The sequence below is a fragment of the Bubalus kerabau genome, chromosome 8 (genome assembly GCF_029407905.1).
Source record: "Bubalus kerabau isolate K-KA32 ecotype Philippines breed swamp buffalo chromosome 8, PCC_UOA_SB_1v2, whole genome shotgun sequence".
NCBI classification, from domain to species: Eukaryota; Metazoa; Chordata; class Mammalia; order Artiodactyla; family Bovidae; genus Bubalus; species Bubalus kerabau.
Genome location: NC_073631.1, coordinates 18,365,783 through 18,386,785, shown reverse-complemented (window position 1 = coordinate 18,386,785; position 21,003 = coordinate 18,365,783). Strand labels below are relative to the sequence as shown.

Genomic DNA, 21,003 nt, shown 5'->3' with positions numbered 1-21,003 from the left:
TATTTGAAGCAAAACAAGTCCAACTCTCAGAGAATTTGAAATAATATTATAATGAATGCATATATACATTCTTCACTTAGATTCACCATTGCTAACATCTTCTCACATCCACTTTATCTGCATATATATGTACACACACAGCATGGATTTTCCCCCCAAAATCCTTTGAATGTAACCTACAGGCATAGTAACATTTTAACCCTAAACACCTTAGAATATACCTATCTATGGAACACCAGGACCTTGCCTTACTGAATATACTAATATTACACCCAAGAGATTTAACATGAATAAGGTAATTGCCTAACATGTGGCCCATATCCAAATTATCCCAAGTGCTCTCCAAATATACTTTTTTAAAAACATAGCTCTTTCAACACCAAGACGCAATTAAAGGTTTCTTATTGTATTTGTTTTTATGCTTCCTTATTGTATTTAATATGCACCCTCCCCTAGTTTATTCATCTGTTTATTTGGTGGTTTATATATTTTTTTAAATTTTATTTTATTTTTAAACTTTACATAATTGTATTAGTTTTGTAAGGCAGTACTCTTTAAAGAACTCATCTATGCCCTCAGCACTGTGAAGTTTTGTCTTGCCACTGGGAGCAGGCACCGTATCTCTCCTGCCTCAGTTCTCTGATCCTCTCGAGTGGTTGTTTTCATGGCCTGGGGTAATTTCTTCACTCTGTGCTGAACAGTATTCACCTAAACACTCAAGGGGGATGCTCAGTAGATCTTCATAGGTCTCTTCATGTCACGCCTTCCTCTCTGGTAATCTATTTTGTGAATTTTTGATATCTTGGCTTATCCAGACTCTCACCTCTGTCACCTTAAATTAGAGAGACTTCTGGACTTTCCCTGGATTCTCTCTCCCTGAACAATGGCCTGGAAACTTTATCCAGATAGCAAACTTGGGAAACTGTAGCATGAATGTCACTGTTTCATATATTTTATCTGCTTTTTTAGTTGCATCAGGTGGGAAGTTAAATCTAGTTCCTATTCCTCCAAGGCTTCCCTGGTGGCTTAGGTGGTAAAATATACGCCTGCAATGCAGGAGACCTGGGTTCAACCCCTGAGTCAGAAAGATTCCCTGGAGAAGAGAATGGCAACCCACTCCAGTATTCTTGTCTGGAGACTCTATGGACGGAGGAGCCTGGGAGGCTACCATCCATGGGGTCAGAAACACTTGGACATGACTGAGCAACTGACACACACACACACACACACACACACTCTTCCATTTACATGAGAACCTTAAGTTGGAATCTTTTTCTTAGGTAGACTGGTCTATACTTTAGTTTTCTTATCTTGTATGGTTTTTTAAATCAAAGTTTTATTAGCCTCATAAAATAAATTGGATAGAGTTCCCTCTTTTTTCTGTTTTAGAAACAAGAGAGGGGATATCTGTTCTTCAGATGTTTAAAAATTTAGTAAGTTTGACTGGAAAGTCAACTAAGCCTGTGATCCTCGAGGGAGAGGAAGTCTAGACTTGCAATTACTGACTGAATTTATTTAATTGCATTGGTTTATTTAGCTTTTCCATTCCTTCTTATGTCATTTATGTCATTTATATTTTTCTTGAAGATTATCCATGTATTAATGTTTCCAATATATTTGAGATTATCACAGAAATTTCCTATAATTAAAATTTTTACTATGTATATAGATTCACCTTTCATTCCTAATACTGTTTTTTTATGCCTTTTCTTTTACAAATATTTATCATTACAGTTAGACGTTTATTTATTTTCTTAGTATGTTTAAGTTTTTATTACCTTTTAATTTTGTTATTCTTCTTGATTTTTGCCAGCAAGTTTATGATTTTCTCTCATTTTTATTATATCCTACTATTTACTTTTGGAGAAGGAAATGGCCACCCACTTCAGTATTCTTGCCTGAAGAATTCCATGGCAGACGGGCCTGGTAGGCTACAGTCCATGGGGTTGCAAAGAGTCAGGACAGTGTTATACTGTTTGATAGTAGCATGTGTTTTCTCTGAACATTTTAAAGGACTTAAATTATAAATTGACTTCAAAGAGGGTACAATAATTGAATTTCACAGTTGGAAGCAATGTTTGGGTCCCAATTATTTCATCTAATTTTTATACTAGTTTTAGGGGCTGCTGGCACCAATTACCACAAATTTCTTAACATAACAGAAATTTATTTTCTCACGGTTCTAGAGGCTAAAAGTAAAAAATTAAGGTGTCTGCAGGGCCACACTTCCTCCAAAACCTATCAGGGACAATTTTCCTCTGCCTCTTAGCTTCTGGTGGCGGCCAATCCCTGGCATTCCTTGGCTTGTAGCTACGTGACTCTAATCTTGGCTCTCCTGTCACATGGGGTTCTCCCTGCATGTCTGTCTTCACATTATATTTTCCTCTTATAAGGACACCAGTCACACTGGATTAGGACCCACAGTAATGACCTCATCTCAACTTTGTTACCAAATAAGGTCCATTCACTGGTGCCAAGGTTTAAGACTTCAACATATCTTTTGGGGGAGGGAGCTGGTCACAGTTCAACTGATAATAAACAACATAATCCAAAACTGAGATCTGGAGATGTTAAGTAACTTGCCCAAGGTCAAGTAGCTTAATGACTGTTAATTACTATTCAGATTTCCCTGCTCCTAGACTTTTCTCAGATATTATAATAAGATGCATCCCACTGCAAGTACCTTAAAGTGAAGTTCCATGATAAATGTGAGCTTCTGGGAAATAAAAATCTCTCCTCATCCACCAGGGGGAGCCAGGCTCAATAGGGCTCCCAGGACAGCCAGGAGTACCAGGAGAAGATGGAGCTGCAGGGAAGAAGGTAACACTGTTTTCCATATTATTGGAATAAAACTATTAAACCACATATATTTTGGTCCTGCAAGAGCTTAAATGAAACCATTCAAGATGAACTTAGTCTCTTTAAGAAAATAATATCCCACAACTCTAAATTTCCTTTTTCACTTAGTCCAGATAAAAGAGCACCAATTCAAAGCCCAAGTATCTTACGACCTCTGCCTTTTCTCTGGTGTTTTGGCCATGGTGTTCCAGGGACCTACTCCCTTTGGGATTCTTAGAAAGCACTTTTATTTAAAGTTTGAGAAAAAGGCTTTTTTTTCCTCCCCTCCAAAAAGGAAAAGTCTGTAAATGTATTCAGGAAGTAAGGCCATTATAAAGATTTCCTGAAATATTTTGAGTTGACATTTGAAATACTCATTTTTCAATATAAGTAGAGAAAAACAGCAGATGGTAAGGCTGAAGGTCTTTCTTGTTTTTTCAAAAAACAAACCACCAAATGTGAATGAAGAGCCAAAAGAAAGCGAGCATATTGCTTTGGCAACTGGCTGGGAAATTGGACTTTTTCACGATATTTCAGCTGCTCTGAGCTGAACTGAAGTTTGATATTAAATTATTCATGTTGGTAAACTTCCAGATTAAATTTGAGACTAGAGTGAAGGTCTTTTCTGTACTGGAGGATCCAAGCAGAGACAAGGCGGGTGTATTCATATTGGCTATGCAGGATCAACTAAGACACTGGTGTCATTTTCTCTAGGGAGAAGCAGGGCTTCCGGGGGCAAGAGGCCCTGAAGGACCACCTGGGAAAGGACAGCCTGGCCTCAAGGTATGGAATCCACAGTGGTAGGGGAAGGGAAGCAGACTGCTGAGTTCTGGTCTTGATAATAAGAAGCCAACTTAGGAGAAATTTGATGTTATTCTTGCTATGTCAAAGACGTTTACTTCTGGCTTAAAATTATGGACACTAGCTTTTGAGCTTTGCTAGACAGCAAGTATGTATTATTCATCTCCATTTTCCTAACATCTGTCACAAAACCAAGCTCATAGGAAGAGGTCAACACATGTTTTCTTAATAAACAGCCAAGTTGACATTTAAAAAACACACACACAGTAAGGGAAAAGAAGACTTGAGATACATCCTTGAGACATCAAAGTCCATAATTGTTTTTTTCAAATATTTATACAATCTCACAGAGTAGTAAGAAATATAACCTTATGAAGTGGCACTTTCACAACATGGCATAGATTTATTCAACACATTTTAGAAACGCTTGTTGAATAATATCTTTATATGTCAAGAGGAAAACACCCAAATTCATCAATAAGACCTACAACCTCTAAGGTGTCAGATATTACTACAGTTCTTAGGTGCAGTCATCAATGCCCATATAAATATTCTGAAGAATTATATATGAGCAAAGTAAAAATAAAATCCATATACTTACTAGTGTTCTATTTTTAATTCTATTAAAATAGTAATTGATAGCTTAGATGTCTACGTATTATGAAAAATATTGGCTAAAATTGAGTCATTAGCCTTAAACATGAGAATGTGAAATATAAATGCATTTGTAGCATTTCAAATATTTTAAATGTTTAAAATTTAAAACTGACTAACCAGACTATGAGATCTGGTTTTTTTTTTTTGCAGGGGGGTGGGGGGCACGGTGGGCAGCAGGGAGTGGAAACATGCACAGAGAGTTCCTTTCTAACATCAGGCAAAAAGTACTTTTAGAGATGATTGCCTATTAACATTCAGGAGAACTAATGTTTCCCTGAATATACTTCTGGAAAATAGCCCCTTTGAGTTAATAATTGAAGCTGTGGGGATGAAAGACAGCTCTGAGAAAGAGAGCTAAGGTTGGAGTCCTGCATTTTACAGCAGCTGGAGAGAGAGAGCATTCCGTACAGCATGAAGACAGGCTGAATCCAGAGTACCATGTTAGGGGAGCCAAGGAGGAAGGGCTCCAAGAAGAAAGCAATGGGTGGTGTCAAATACACCAGCAGAGCAAGGAAAATGTGTGCTAACTGGATTTCTGGCGTCGAGGGGATATGGGGCTCGTAGAAGGCTACTGGAGAAGAGTGGTAGGCAGGAATATGTTATATATCAAAGCAGTCAGTGTGCGGTACGGGCACTGTACTACATTTAGGTGGATCTGGGCTTCCCTGATGGCTCAGATGGTCAAGAATCCACCTGCAATGTGGGAGACCTGGGTTTGATCCCTGGGTGGGGAAGAGCCCCCTGGGTGGGGAAGAGCCCCCTGGAGGAGGGCATGGCAACCCACTCCAGGATTCTGGCCTGGAGAATCTGCGTGGACGGAGGAGCCTGGCCATATAGTCCATGAGGTCGCAAAGAGTCAGACATGACGGAGTGACTAAACACACACATACTGCTGTTGGCTTCTGGGATCATTTAGGTCAGTAAGTTAAATATGGTACTGAAGAGGAGAACATAAATAGTTGGGGTAGATTTCGATGCTATTGGCAGATGATAACGACATGATAAGTGATAGAGTTGTCTGCATGCCTGTGGATTCTATAGGTCTCTCTTCTTTTTAGTGGAGTGTCTGCACGCTGATGGCCTCGGTATAGGCCAGTGGTTCTCAGGGCGCAGCCCCTGGAACAGCAGCGTCACCTGGGAATGTGTCAGAAATGTAAATTATTGGGCTCTATTACAGACCTAGTAAATAAGAAACTCTGGATGGGGGGCCCAGAAATCTCCAGGTGATTCTTATGCATGTTTAGGTTTGAAGACGGTGGTATAGTCACTTATGTCATAAATATTGGACAGCCTCATGGTAAAGAATCTGCCGGCAGTGCAGGAGACCCAAGTTCAATTCCTGGGTCTGGAAGATCCCCTGGAGATGGGAATAGCTACCCACTCCAGTATTCGTGCCTGAAAAATCCCCTGGATAGACGAACCTGGTGGGCTACAGCCCATGGGGTCACAAAGAGTCGGACACAATTGAGTGACTAACACCTTCAGCTACACACCCCAAGAAATTCTTTTGTTGAGCTGGGCACATGCTTAGCTATGGTGCCTTGGAGTTGAGCCCTAGGGTAAGGATAGTTCTGGGATGCTCTGAGGCTTCTGGTTGAAGGTAACAAAGTTCTTTGGCGGGGAGCACTGGTGTACACAACCCTGCTGGGGAACACGAGGCAATTTGTATCTCTGCACTGGGTTAATGCTCACTCATCTTTCTACCAATTGAATTACTGGCCTCCTTGGGGAGAAAGAATTAAACTCCATGGAGGAAGAACTAGGGCTGATTTTTTAAATGTCTCCTTTTATGTTTCAAAACTGAAATAGCACAGAACCTGAAAAACAGCGTGGAAAAGCATAGGTGGCTTTCTTCTTTGAAACTGTGACTGTCTCAGAACCACTACTTAAATAGACCAAGAGGGCAAAAGACCTGTAAAGTCAAATCAAAGTCTCCAAGGAAAGATACTGAACACAGAGTTTGCTGCTGCTGCTAAGTCGCTTCAGTTGTGTCCGACTTTGTGCAACCCCACAGACGGCAGCCCACTAGGCTCCCCCATCCCTGGGATTCTCCAGGCAAGAACACCGGAGTGGGTTGCCATTTCCTTCTCCGATGCATGAAAGTGAAAAGTGAAAATGAAGTCGCTCAGTCGTGTCTGACTCTTTGCGACCCCATGGACTGCAGCCTACCAGGCTCCTCCGTCCATGGGATTTTCTAGGCAAGAGTACTGGAGTGGGGGTGCCATTGTCTTCTCCTAGGAAGTATTAAATCACACTGAGTAAATGGTGCAGTCTGGACAGTTTTGAAGTCATGTAATCTACACAAGAACATCGACAGACCCTGTGCAACTGAGCTGGGCTTGGGGAACATGACTTTGAAGTTGGTATGCACTGAGAGTCTGGCCATGATGTAGTTGCTATAAGATGGAGGTGGATATATTATAAAACAACTGTATTTTTTATAATTCTTCTTGTCAGGGAGATGAAGGAAAGAAAGGGAGCAAAGGAAATCAAGGACAGAAAGGGTCTCAGGGGCCAGGAGGGCCAAAGGTATGTACCTTAAATTCTTATTTATGCTTTGGGGAGATTGTTCTTGTGTCCGGTTTTAATGGAATCTTAGATCTCCACTGTTTCCTTCTTAAGAAATACAAAACCAAAGCCTCCAAAATGAAAAAGGCTTTAGAAAACATACTATTCCAGACCATTACAAAATGGGATAAAGAGATTGTATAAAACATGTGATCTTCATTGGAATATTGATGCTGCTAGAAGAGAATCTGTGTTGTTAGTTCTTTATTAACAACCAAATGTTCCATAGTTGGGATACATTAAGACCATATGAGATATCAATTCTCTATCACCTTGCTTTGCTGAACAAGAACAAAAAAGTCCCAGGCTGAGAGGCAATGTGGGGAGGATGTAGAGTGGGGCTTCAAAAGGGATGAGAGGGGGATTCTCACCCTGCTGCACCCCAGAATTTTTGGAGGTCAGTCACTTTAATCGTGGAAATAATCATGGTAACAGTGTCTATTTCACAGGGTTGTGATGACTTTAAGGAATGACTAAAGCACCACTTATCATGGTTCCAGGTACATTGTTAGTGTTCAACACGTGGAGTTATTCAGAGAGCAAAAAATCAGCACAATGAAGTGGAAAGTAGGGCATATATGTCCTGATAAACTGCCTGAGACAGGGTGCTGAGGAAAAGTAAGGAAAATGCGAAGCAAGCAAATAGGCACATGTCCTGACTTAGCAGGAGATAATATTGAGGTCATCTGGATGTGTCAGGAAACAAAAATTGCACACCTGAGAGAGTTCAGGGCTCCAGGAAGATGCTAATTGTAGGAAAGAAACAAGGAGAAAGTTCAAGGACCAGAGGATTAAAGATCAACTTTAAAACAAACAGGCCCCCAAAAAGATACACACAGATACAAAGCAAAGCATCCCCTACATGCCAGTGATTCTTAAACTTCCATGTCATCATTATCGCCTGGGAGCTTGTTACAAAGTCATATTTCATGGTGCCATGACAAGAAATCTGGATTTAGTATGTAGGTGGGACCCAAAAATCTGCATTTCCTAAATAACTACCTCCTGCTGCAGGAAGTTCAAGGAGCACACAATGAGAAAAGCCATTATATAGGAAATACAATTTATATAGGAAATATATTGTATTAACAACAGTGATTACTCTTCATGTCTTAGTTATACTGACTCAACATGAATATTTTCTTGCATTTTGAAATAAGGCTTTTCCTGATAAAGAATTGCCATATTGTAAAACATACTCACACTTTATAATAAGGGTCTTTAAAAAAATTTGTATACTTTCTATGTATACAATTTTATATTTAAAAGTAATTGGCTTCTTTAGACATATAGATGACTAGCAGGCACTTGAAAAGATGCTCAACATTACTAATTATTAGAGATATGCAAATCAAAACTATACTGAGGTACCACATCACACCAGTCAGAATGGTCATCATTAAAAAGTCTACAAATAACAAATGCTGGAGAGGGTGAAGAAAAGGGGACCCTCCTACACTCTCAGTGGGAATGGACGTTGCTGCAGTCACCACGGAGAACGGGGTGGAAGTTCCTCAGAAAACTAAAAAGAGAACAACCATATGATCCCGCAATCCCATTTCTGGGCATATACCTGAACAAAACTATGATTCAAAAAGATGCACGCACCCCTATGTTCATAGCACCACTATTCACAATAGACCAAACACGGAAATAACCTAAATGTCCATCAACAGACTGATGGAAGAAGAAGAAGATGTGGTATAAATATACGATGGAATCCTACTCAGCCATAAAAAACAATGAAATAATGCCATCTGCAGCAACATGGGTGGATCTAGAGATTATCATACCAAGTGAAGTAAGTCAGAAAGATAAATGCCATATATCCCTTATGTGCTAAATCGAAAATATGGCACAAATGAACCTGTCTATAAAGCAGAAACAGACTCACAGACATAGAGGACAGGCATGGCTGTTAAGGGGGAGGGGGTGGTGAGGGACAGATTGAGAGTTTGGGATTAGCAGACGAAAACTATTACATAAAGAATGGATAAACAACAAGGTCCTACTTTATAGTTCAGAGGACTATTAATATATTCAATATCCTGTGAAACCACAATGGAAAAGAATATAAGTAAAGAACATCTATATGGGTATAAGTGAGTCACTTTGCTGTACAGCAGAGATTGGCACAACATTGTAAATCAAGTATACTTCAATAAAAAATTAAACAAATTTAAAAGTAATTGGCTTCTTTTTATTAAAAAAAGTAGAATAAATTAATTCTAGATGCATAATTTCACTTAACCTGGTTTTAGTGAAAATTTTAACAGGTTAATGTTTTATCCCTTTGCTACGGGACTGAATAGGGAGGTTATCTGTTGCCAGAATCCTGGCCATGTCCTGTGCAACTGACATATAGGTTTGGATTAAGGACTGGCACATACATGCCTTGACATCATCTGGCCCCAGCAGGCCAGTGTGTTCAGCCCATTGGTCATACGGGTAACCAGAACAGCAGGAGGCCTCAGCTGTGAAGATGGACCGGGCCCAGGGCAGGAGTCATTACCAGTGAGTCCGCGCGATGGAGTCCTTCCTGGAGGAGCACGATTACATAGTTCATTCTCTAAGACATGCTAAGTTGCTCAGTCATGTCCGACTCTCTGAGACCCTATGGACTGTAGCCTGCCAGGCCCCTCTGTCCATGGGATTCTCCAGGCATGAATAGTGGAGTGGGTTGCCACGCCCTCCTCCAGAGGATCTGCCCAACCCAGGGATCAAATCCATGTCTCTTATGTCTTCTGCATTGGCAGGTGAGTTCTTTACCACTAGCACCACCTAGGCAGAGAAGGCAGTGGCACCCCACTCCAGTACTCTTGCCTGGAAAATCCCATGGACGGAGGAGCCTGGTAGGCTGCAGTCCATGGGGTTGCTAAGAGTCGGACATGACTGAGCAACTTCACTTTCACTTTTCACTTTCATGCATTGGAGAAGGAAATGGCAACCCACTCCAGTGTTCTTGCCTGGAGAATCCCAGGGACGGGGGAGCCTGGTGGGCTGCCATCTATGGGGTCGCACAGAGTCGGACACAACTGAAGTGACTTAGCAGCAGCAGCAGCACCACCTAGGAAGCCCTCTCTAAAGGCAAGAGGAGGGAAATTTTTTGGTAAAAGTACAGGGAGCAAATATTTTAGGCTTTTTGGTTCAAGAAGCAAATTGAGGATATTATGGAGGCACCTATATAGCAATCATTTAAAAACGTGAAAGCCATTTTTAGTCCTGGGGGTACAAAAACAGGCAACAGGCAGGATCTGGCACCTACTCTAGATCAGCAGTTTCTAAACTGCTTGATTACAAACCCTTACTAATAGAAAAAAAATTGGACCATGATGCAATCTATGTTTGCTTATTGGGTTTTCAATTCTAATTTTTATTCATAAACTATTATATGAACATACATTATGAGATTTACATAAATGATTGAAATTTTAAAAGATGAGATAAAAGTACAGAGTGTAGTCCTGATAAATTTTTCTAATATCCCAAATGTGTTATTTTGAACACCTCATGGGGTGTGTGACCCTCTTTTAAAGATAATTGCTTTACCAGAGATTATCATACTAAGAAAAGCCAGAAAGAGAAAGACAAATACCATATGATATCACTTACATGTAGAATCTAAAATATGACACAAATGAACCTATCTAAAGACAGAAACAGACTCACAGACATAAACAGACTTGTGGTTGCCAACAGGGAGTGGGCTAGAGGAGGAGTGCTCTGGGAGTCGGGGATTAGCCGATGCAAACTGTGATATTTAGAATGGATAAATAACAAGGTCCTACCATAAAGTGAAAGTCAAAGTCGCTCAGTCATCTCTAACTCTTTGAGACCCTATGGACTGTAGCCTGCCAGGCTCCTCTGTCCATGGAATTCTCCAGGCCAGAATACTGGAGTGGGTAGCCGTTCCCTTCTCCAGGGGATCTGCCCAACACAGGGACTGAACCCAGGTCTCCCACATTGCAGGCGGATTCTTAACCATCTGAGCCACCAAAGCACAGGGAACGATATTCAATATCCGGTAATAAACCATAATGGAAAAGAACACGAACATTTATATGTGGTATACATGAATCATATAGACATGTTATACATGGTTCAGCTATACATGAATCACTTCTCTGTATAGTAAAAATTAATACCACATTAAAACATACCTCAATAAAATAAGTTAAAAAGACAATTGCTTTGCATAGTGTTTCAAAGTACAGTAGTAGTACCTATATCAGAATCACCAGAGGTGCCTTATAAAAATTCATATTACTTTTTTTTTAACCATAAACTAACTACTTCTAAAAAGGGACATGAGACACCATACAATGGAAGACTGATATACTGTGGAGCATAAAATAACAAAGGAAAAAGTTGTAAACTAGAAAAAACATTATTTGCCTATCACATGTACCTTAAAACTTACACTAAAAGTATTTGCTATAACTGAATAACTATTTCCCTCTGAGCTCCCTGGCATACAAACACAAAAATGAATCACCACGCATTGCATGATTTTTGCTACCTAATAAAAGGATGCACAAGAGAGAGAAATTTCCTATTACTAAGGAATTAATTGAATTTATTTATTATAGGGAGTGAAATCTTAATTATTAATAACTTTAGTAGTGGCTTAACAAAGATGCTCAAATATTTTCACGTGGTTTGTGAAACAGGTCACAATACTTTAAAATCCTGGAAATATATTTCTATATTTTTCTTAATATAATTCCATATATCGTTTCCTTGTTTGAAATGTAATGAGTATTTTGTTCTGTTTTTAGGGTGATCCAGGAATTATGGGCCCTGTTGGGATGCCTGGAATATCAATTCCTGGACCACCTGGACCAAAAGTATGCATTCTTGGAAATATTTTTTTCTTTTACTTGGATTTTTTGGAAGTTGGAGTGGGGAAAAGATTCATAAAATCAGTGAAAGAATTTTAGTTTTGGAAAAACCCAAAGATATTATATAGCTCAACCCTGCCATTTCATGGTTAAGCAGATGGAGGGCCAGCAGCAAATTTAAGACTAGAAACCAGGTTTTCTGCTCCTGGTCTTGACCTTATCACTCTACTTTGAACTACTTTCCTTAAGTGCTAGCCTTAATGCATGAAGGAATTTATTGCATTTGTTCAGAATAATCTGCTAATCAGAAAGTCTGGCAGAAAAGAAATCCACTCAGATGTAAGAGCATTCCCAGACATTTTCTCAGTCTAAATATTTGTGTCTAGAGAGCCACCTATTATTTCAGCTATTCTCCGAAAAGCTTAGTAGTCTTTACTGACAGTTTTTATTTGCTTAAGATTTGAAACTCTTCTCAAATATATTAGAAGGATGTACTCTCTCAGAATCTGATTCTAAGAGATTAAGCTCTTTATAATTGGTCAATGGCTTTTTATGCCCTGAGCCATGATGGTTTCTCATAAAATCTAAAATCTGAAACTGAAAATTATTTGACATGTGCAGGGAGACAGAGGTGGACCTGGGATGCCTGGATTTAAAGGAGAACCTGGAATTGCTATTCGAGGACCAAAGGTATCCTGTATTCATGTTCTTTTATTGAAATAAAAAATGAAAGTAGATTTAATGCATCATAAGTTATGATTGAGATTGTTCTACTTAGAGTCTTTACACTGATGAACTGAGATATAATATATTATTCCCCTTTAAAAAAATCAAGCCAGCAGATCATTTATTTTTCATAAATGTGGAGGATGATAGCTTCTCTGGTAAAATGTTTGCTGACTAAACAGCTGATTGAAAATGCTCTTTTTCTTTCTGTAATGCCTATAATATGATATTATATGGCCGCTGGCCTCCTTCATTTACATATTAATGGCCAATGCATCTCTTCTGCAAAACACTGTCCAAAGAGTTCATGTTTAGAAACTTTATTGAATTAGATTTCCCTGCTTGTTGTCCATCTTTCAGTTATTTTAAATGAAAATGCAAATAATGATGGGAGAAGACAGTTTTAAGTAATCATCACTATTTTTCCCATGGCAACAAAGTACCATTTCCCTCCTCACATAAAACCTAGCCTTACACAGAGAAATGCTACTTTCCAAATGTCAACAAGCACATCCCTGTTTATGAGGACAGGCTTGGGGGCTCCATAATCAGCGCTCATTAAATTAGTAGCATGTTGTTATGTAGCTTTGAAGCTGGCTTTAGTTTATCAAATTGTCTGTTCTCAATGCAAGGGTTCAAGTACTGACACCAGTGACTTTCAAACTTCAAAAAAGAAAACTTAGAACCGTCTTTGCATATAATTCAAAGCCTATTATATACTAACATAAGTTGTAGTGATTCCTCTTAAAGCAAGAGGTAGGATCCTGACCTCCACTGTTCTTAATCATTTTGAGAGTTGTCCTTGCTAGAGTGCTATCTTCTGGCTTACTGGGGACAGAAGACGTTTCTGGGATATTTTCAAGCTAAAACAGAGAATGTTCTGGGAAAATCATAACAAGATGGTCACCCTACTGCCCAGACTCTGAGGCACGTAGGAACCCAAGCTATGTAAAAGACTCTACAGAAACCCAAGTTATATATGACTCAAGGAGAAAATGCCAAACTTCTGAACGCTTAAACTACAGGCATGGCCTCAGTAAAGAACATTTGGGTGAAAATTTTCATGCTGTTTGATAACTTCCTGAATCTATGCATCCCTAGGTCCATGATGCAAGGTTATTTCTCTCTACTCACACTGTTCTTTACAAGAGAAGCAACATCTAAATGTATGCTGCTGCTGCTGCTAAGTTGCTTCAGTCATGTCCGACTCTGTGCGACCCCATAGACGGCAGCCCACGAGGCTCCCCCATCCCTGGGATTCTCCAGGCAAGAACACTGGAGTGGGTTGCCATTTCCTTCTCCAATGCATGAAAGTGAAAAGTGAAAGTGAAGTCGCTCAGTCGTGTCCTACTCTTAGCGACCCCATGCACTGCAGCCCACCAGGCCCCTCCATCCATGGGATTTTCCAGGCAAGAATACTGGAGTGGGGCGCCATTGCCTTCTCCATCTAAATGTATAGTTGATGTTTATAAGCTCTGTTTTCTACTGATCATCATTGGTGATGGTCTTTAGAGTTATTTGCCTTTTCACTCCAGTCATTTTTCTAATCCCTTGGTCTCTAATGATTACTTGTCTGCCATTTTCCCCTAATGGATTGTTTTTAAGTTCATGGAGGGTTAGCTGATAAAAATTTTGGCACATTAATTCAGTTTTATGTATTTCTTAAGGGACCACCCAGATTTTTTTTTTAAAGCTCATTTTGAAACACCTGATTAAGATTTCTACCCTAATTTCTGTTGAATGAGAGAGACACTTCAAAGAGAATCACTCTGCAAAACATTTTCTTGAATCCAGTGCAGAAAAGCCAAGTGGCAAAATTCCATCCATGAAACTATCAAGAGGCATCCAAAATAAAAATCTGAGCAAGAACACTGCCCTTTCCCTACCCCCTGTTAGCATAAGAAGTAACAAGTTAACTGAAATTTCTGCAGGAGACAGGACACAGATCTCTAGGAAAAAAATGTTCCTAAACCATGGATGTTTCAATGGCTTTCCCTGCAGTGTGGGGGCCAGAGGATAAACAGTAACAGCTGCTGATAATTTGTTACAGGCTTGGAATCTAGGAATGAAAACGGAAAGTGAATTTTGATTCCAATTTCTTTTTAAATTTCAACTTAACCAGGGGGAAGTTACTGCTTTGTTTTGCGGCTGGCCTGCTCCTTGTGTAAGCACGCAGAGAAATGGGCATCTTATTTGGGGACTTGTCCCCATAGGAAATGCTTAGCACTTCAACCTTGCACATAATTGGAATAGTATAATAAACTGCTTCTCAGATATGACCAGTTCCTTAGTGGGGAAGCCACCAGAATTCAGTGCTCCAGAATAATTCGTTTTTTGCTTTGTCATACATCTTTAAGAGATCATCTTGGATTTCTGTTGATGTGCATTAAGTACATAGTGCATTCTAAATAGTGCATAAATAGTGCATTTTTTTAAGCGGCCACATGTTTTCTGAAGACCATTCTTAAGATGGTTAACCATACGAGGCCACAGTCTCTTTGTCTTAATAGGAAATGACAGCTGTTGTATTCATGATTTTCAAAATCAATTTAACTTTCTTTTGGCATAAAAAAATTTTTCCCCAGTTATTTATTTATAGGAGTAAAATCAGAAACTGTTTTTGGGAATTAGATTTGGGGCAACACTTTGGCTTGGAATAACACAGCTTGATTTCAGCATTTGCTTACATATAAGACAAATATTAAGAATCTGACTACTTTTTCCAATCTTGGAAAACACATGTCTATTATTAGAGTTTCTTTAATGATGTGGCAAACATAAATATTTTATTTTTATTTTTTAAAATTATTTTTAAAAATTTGTTTTTTCTTTTTTTTTATTTTTTAACTTTACAATATTGTATTGGTTTTGCAATATATCAAAATGAATCCACCACAGGTATACATGTGTTCCCCATCCTGAACCCTCCTCCCTCCCCATACCATCCCTCTGGGTCATCCAGTACACCAGCCCCAAGCATCCAGTATCGTGCATCGAACCTGGACTGGCGACTCGTTTCATATATGATATTATACATGTTTCAATGCCATTCTCCCAAATCATCCCACCCTCTCCCTCTCCCACAGAGTCCATAAGACTGTTCTATACATCAGTGTCTCTTTTGCTGTCTCGTATACAGGGTTATTGTTACCATCTTTCTAAATTCCATATATATGTGTTAGTATACTGTATTGGTGTTTTTCTTTCTGGCTTACTTCACTCTGTATAATAGGTTCCAGTTTCATCCACCTCATTAGAACTGATTCAAATGTATTCTTTTTAATGGCTGAGTAATACTCCATTGTGTATATGTACCACAGCTTTCTTTTCCATTCATCGGAGGCTTTTACTTTACAATATTGTAGTGGTTTTTGCCATACATTGACGTGAATCAGCCCTGAGTGTACATGTATTCCCCATCCCGAACCCCCCTCCCACCTCCCTCCCCATCCTATCCCTCAGGGTCATCCCAGTGCACCAGCCCTGAGCACCCTGTCTCATGCATCGAACCTGGACTGGTGATCTGTTTCACATATGATAATAGACAAAACATAAATATTTTAAATCATGAACAGCTCTTTATCAAAAGAATTGATGTGTATTGACAAAGGCCACTGTAAGAGTTATCACAGCAACAAAATGGGATGTGGGATGTAAAGAAATGTTTTAAATATAAGTGCAATAGGTTTACGATGCATAAATCTTATTTGGCAAGAGTCTTCTTCATTTTTCTTTCTTTCCATTTTATTCTGGCCAGAAATTTCTCTGAGTTTCATTGATACAGAGAACTCTTGTTTGAAGGGCAATAATCCTCCTTCCTTAGCCTCTATATAAGAGGCCAGTATTACTCCTAAGTCTCTGATGCCCAAAGTCATCATGGTAAAGCAATATTGATCACTTTTTCCTAGGTCTCAGGATATGAACCACTAACTGTGTCCTATTCTTTTATAAAGTGTGTTTTAAAAATTAATCTGTTTTTAATTTTTATTTGAGCTTTTATTCCTCACTTAATTTGGGCCTCACTGAGGAAGATAATAGATGTAACATAATAATAGGTAACATACACTACCTTATTGTATACTTAAAATTTTGTTCATATTCTTCTCTACTCTTCTCACATGGTGCTGACTAAATTTTCTCATTTTATACTTCCCCTTATTTTATGATGCACTAAATTTTTGTAATTTTTAAAATTAAAATATCAGCAACTAGCTCTTTTCTAACCCCCATGAAGTGTTTCCAATGGAGGACTTTGTAGTGGTTCATATATATTCCTTACACTTATTCCACTCATCATTTGCTTCCCATAACAGAAATGGGAAAGACTTACAAGGAGATAAGAAGTTGCCATATTTCCTTCTAAAAATTCTCAGACCATTCCTCTGCCCTTATCAAATCTGCCTTTGGTGTGCTGAGTTGGTACTGAGCTTAAGTTTTGCCAGCTGTTTCATAGTTTAGGCTCATGATATCTCCTGTGTTGGAATTCACGCAGGGTGCCCAAGGCCCGCAGGGACCAGTGGGCGCTCCAGGACTCAAAGGTGACGGCTATCCTGGTGTGCCCGTAAGTGTGGACGCTGCTGTTATCTCCTCCCTCCCTCCCTCTCTTTCTCCTGTCTCCTTCCTTTCCTTCCTCTCGTACCTCCCTCCTTTTCTTCTTTTCCCCTCCCTCCCTTCCCTTCTTTTCCTTTCTCTTTTCTCCTCCCTCCCTGCCTTCTCCCTTCCTAAGCCTTGCACACAGCAAGGTTGCTCCCTCTCTTCCTGATTATGTCATCTCAGGGCCCTCGAGGAATCCCAGGACCTCCTGGATCAAGGGGATTACCTGGAGTTGGAGACACTGGAGCAAAGGTAGGCGACAGTAGCCTTTAAAAATGTACCTGTAGTTAAGAGGTTTGGTAAAAGTGAACATCTTTACCAGATCTGAGAGAAGAGAAGCATCTAAAGAACTGATCAAGTTATTCATCCTCATCTATGGACTCTCCAGAGCCTTGCACTCACTTGAACATGCAGATTAACCCTATGGTTTTTGTCTTCTGTTTCCTTGCTAGCAACCCTTGCATTTGCTTGCTGCTTTGTCTTCCGGTCGCAAGAATAGACTCTGGTTCAGGCCCCTGCCCTCTCTGGTCACGCTCCTGCCTAGGTGCCCTCATAGCATCCCATGGCACTAACCACCGTCCACGCACTGATGGCCTCCAAATGTCTATCTTTCTGCCTCGAAGCCCTGGTCTCACACACCTGGTTTCTTACCAGACGTCTCCTCTTAGATCTCTTACAGACATCTCTAACCTAATATCCCAGATAAAGCCTTTGATTTTCACTCCATCAGCCTGGAAGTGGTGCAACCCACACTCCTTGCTAATGCCACAATATCTAAATCATTCTTGGTCCTCCTTTCCCTCTCTTCCCTCCACATCTAGTCCTATGGCAAATCTGTCAGTTCTACCTTCAAAATTATATCTCGCCTCTGGCTACTTGTCTCCTGCTGTATCTCCCAAGGAGAGCACCACTATCTCTCCCCTGGGCTGTGAAAACAACTTCTCCATTGGCCTTCTCTCCTCTACCTCTGCCCTTCTATTACATGGCAGGCAAGTTGATCTTTTAAAGCCAGAGCTCAGATCACACCCCTTTCCTTCTGAAGAAAACTCTCTGGTGGCTTCTCTTTGTACAGAGAGCAAGCTGCACCCACTTTCCATGTTCTCTGGGACCCTTTGTAACCTGGGCCGCAGCTCCTGTGCTTTGCTCCCTTGCTGCCTGGCCTCCTTCAGCTCACTCCTGCTTCGAGACCTTAACTTTGGCTGGCTGGTTCATTCTTAAGGTCTCAAATCTGACCTCCTTCTCCACCTATACAAAAGGCAATTCTCTCCTCTCCCTCCCTCCCCTGCCACAATCATATCCCCTGGTGTATTTCCTCCAAGGCATGCATCATTTCTGAAATCAACTTCCTTATTTCCTGCTCTGCATATTTCACAAGAGTATCAATTTTCCTGAAGGCCAGCTCTTTGTTGTACTAAATTCTTGATTCCAGAACTAGGCTTGCCACCCAAAAGGAACTCTTTAATGTGTTGAATGAATGAAAAATGAGTGAATGATCAATATTATCCCACAGAGAGAAATTCTCCTTAGAAATAGATCTACACATTTAGTTTTTCAGATGCTGCCAGGTCATTAAAGAAAGAGGTTATAAGTGCCTAAGGTCAACTTTTGGCCTTGAGTTTTTGGTCTCTGCCGTGGCACCTGTGAGTGCCGCCACCTCGATGCTGCTTCTGTACTGTGGGGCGAGTACTCTTGCATCCTCTCCCTTGTAGAATGAGACTGAAGACTCAAGGCATTCAATTCATCCCTAAAGGAGATCTTGAGTCCTGCCCGTCTCTGTCTCTCAGGGTAACTAGGAAAGTCAGGGAGATGTATCTGAAAGCGCTGAGTAGGCTGTGCAGGGAAGAGACATCCTAGGTGCTTTTGCCAAGGTTCTGACTCAGCACTGAATCTGATCCTTATTTGAATTGGGGCACTAAAATATTCTTTTTTCTTTAAGACAAAGTGCCTGTGAAAATTTAAAAATACAGGAACTTTAATATGTAAACCTCGTTATTTTCTGCTAAGTGAAACATTGGTAAAAACTTTTGTTTTTACACTGAATATTCCTTTAGTTAGGGAACTAGGAGCTTATTCCTATTTAAAATATGGTATGTGTGAAATAAAATGTGTTAAATATACTGGACTGTTTGTATTCCAATGGAAACACATAACCATTTACATTTCCATAGAGTAGATTATTATAAATATTTTATATAAGTATACATTGTGTTATATTGAATTATGCTATTGAGGATGAGATGGCTGGATGGCATCACTGACTCGATGGACGTGAGTCTCAGTCAACTCCGGGAGTTGGTGTTGGACAGGGAGGCCTGGCGTGCTGCGATTCATGGGGTCACAAAGAGTCAGACACGACTGAGCGACTGATCTGATCTGATCTGATTACTACTTTACATTTAGCAGTACTAATAAAGGTGGACACTTAAGCACAGATAGCACTTAAAAATTTTTATTCTTGTGAATGTTCCACCATATCAGATTATTTAACATATAGACTAAAACATTTACTAAATGGTTTCATTGATCATTTCTCTCTCAAAGTCCCTTGTGTTTTTTCATATACATTTTAAGGGGGAAAAAAAAGGTGTTCTTTCAAAAGTTTATCCTGCCTATTTTTGGTTGTTATTAATAACATGTTGCCAAAAGATGTGTCTCAGGTGAAACTCATATTCATTTATGTGGGTGCATGCTCAGTCATGTCCAACTCTGTGCGAACCCAAGGACTGTAGCCTGCCAGGCTCCTCTGTCCATGGGATTCTCCAAGCAAGAATACTGGAATGGGTTGCCATTTCCTTCTCCAGGGGATCTTCCCACCTCAGGAACTGAACCCAGGTCTCCTGCATCTTCTACATTGCAGGCGAATGCTCTACCGCTGAGCCACCAGGGAAGCCCCAAACTCATATTGTGTCTATTAATTCACACAGGAAGCTGAATGGAGGCGGTATCCTCCAGCTCACTTCTACCGAGGGGAGGAGGGAATGTTGGTTAGGACCTGTCTCTTTCCGCACCTCCCTCCCAGCTGCGTTTTCCTTCTTTCTGTCTCCCCTTCTTGTGGACGTTGGGGAGGTGTGTTATCCTGTCCGCCTGTAGCCCTGGAAGGAAATATCAGAAGTGCATGCCCTTCTTAGAATCTAAGAACTTGGATCATGAATTTCAAAATCAAGGACAAAGGCAAACAGCAGCTTCTAATAACTTCCAAAATCACCTCTCTTCTTTTATAGACGCCTTAGAGTCTTTATGTGTCTTTTTTATTTCCTAAAGAAAACTTTTGGCTACCCACACAGCCCAACAGAAGCTGGTAAAGAAAAGGACATTTTTGGAAAAGTCTAATTCCACTTAATTTTGTCCATTTGGTTTAGTAAGGTGGAGTTGAGACTCTCAAAACACCTAAGGTTTGCAATGGTAGCAAAAGCATAGGACTCAAATGTCTGCAAAATTCCTCTCCTTCTATTTTATCTTAAAATGGCAGAGAAATTGTGTGTGGAAATATGTGGGTTTGTGTGCATGGACGCACATGTGTGTCTAATTGTATAGACATATATATTGGATATGTTTTTTACTTAAATTCTGTGTTGTCACCTTAAAATATTGGCCTTAGGGCATTAACTTACAAAAGAAATGTGTTTTGAAATGAGGAAGCCATTAAGGTTGACGATTAATTTATGGTGGGCTTTGCGATATTTAGTTAAGGTCACATGTGTTTAGCATATGACACAGACATTAGAATCAAAGCGCCTATGTTTCAAAACATATGAAAAGCAGTCCCTGACATCTTGCAGTCTTGTGGTGCTCTGTGGCTTTTTTCCAAGTGAAGGAATTTCATCTGACATCAGTGGTTATAGTACTTCTCCGTACACTTCCCTTGAAGGTACTCCAAATGTTCACAAGGGCTTCTGAGAGATTTCTAAAATTCTTATGAAAACTACAAGTTTCCAAGGAGATAGTAGATATGGTTTTAAAATCCACTTTGGAACATGCC

General features: G+C 39.9%; 2 protein-coding genes across 4 annotated transcripts in view; one reads left to right on the top strand and one right to left on the bottom strand.

The window, feature by feature from the left end:
- MIOS (meiosis regulator for oocyte development) overlaps window positions 1–2,806 on the bottom strand; it is a 135,862-nt gene extending 133,056 nt beyond the window's left edge. Inside the window, exon 1 of one of the 3 annotated variants that reach the window (XM_055589815.1) lies at window positions 2,684–2,806. The gene's annotated coding sequence lies outside the window, so the exon portion shown is untranslated. The remainder of the gene's footprint in view (window positions 1–2,683) is intronic. The other 2 variants (XM_055589826.1, XM_055589825.1) reach the window with 2 other exon arrangements.
- COL28A1 (collagen type XXVIII alpha 1 chain) overlaps window positions 1–21,003 on the top strand; it is a 181,480-nt gene that overhangs the window by 76,638 nt on the left and 83,839 nt on the right. The window contains exons 19-25 of the mRNA XM_055589814.1: window positions 2,749–2,820; window positions 3,553–3,621; window positions 6,754–6,825; window positions 11,643–11,711; window positions 12,327–12,395; window positions 16,924–16,992; window positions 17,208–17,276. Coding sequence (XP_055445789.1) covers window positions 2,749–2,820; window positions 3,553–3,621; window positions 6,754–6,825; window positions 11,643–11,711; window positions 12,327–12,395; window positions 16,924–16,992; window positions 17,208–17,276 — 489 coding nt within the window. The remainder of the gene's footprint in view (window positions 1–2,748; window positions 2,821–3,552; window positions 3,622–6,753; window positions 6,826–11,642; window positions 11,712–12,326; window positions 12,396–16,923; window positions 16,993–17,207; window positions 17,277–21,003) is intronic.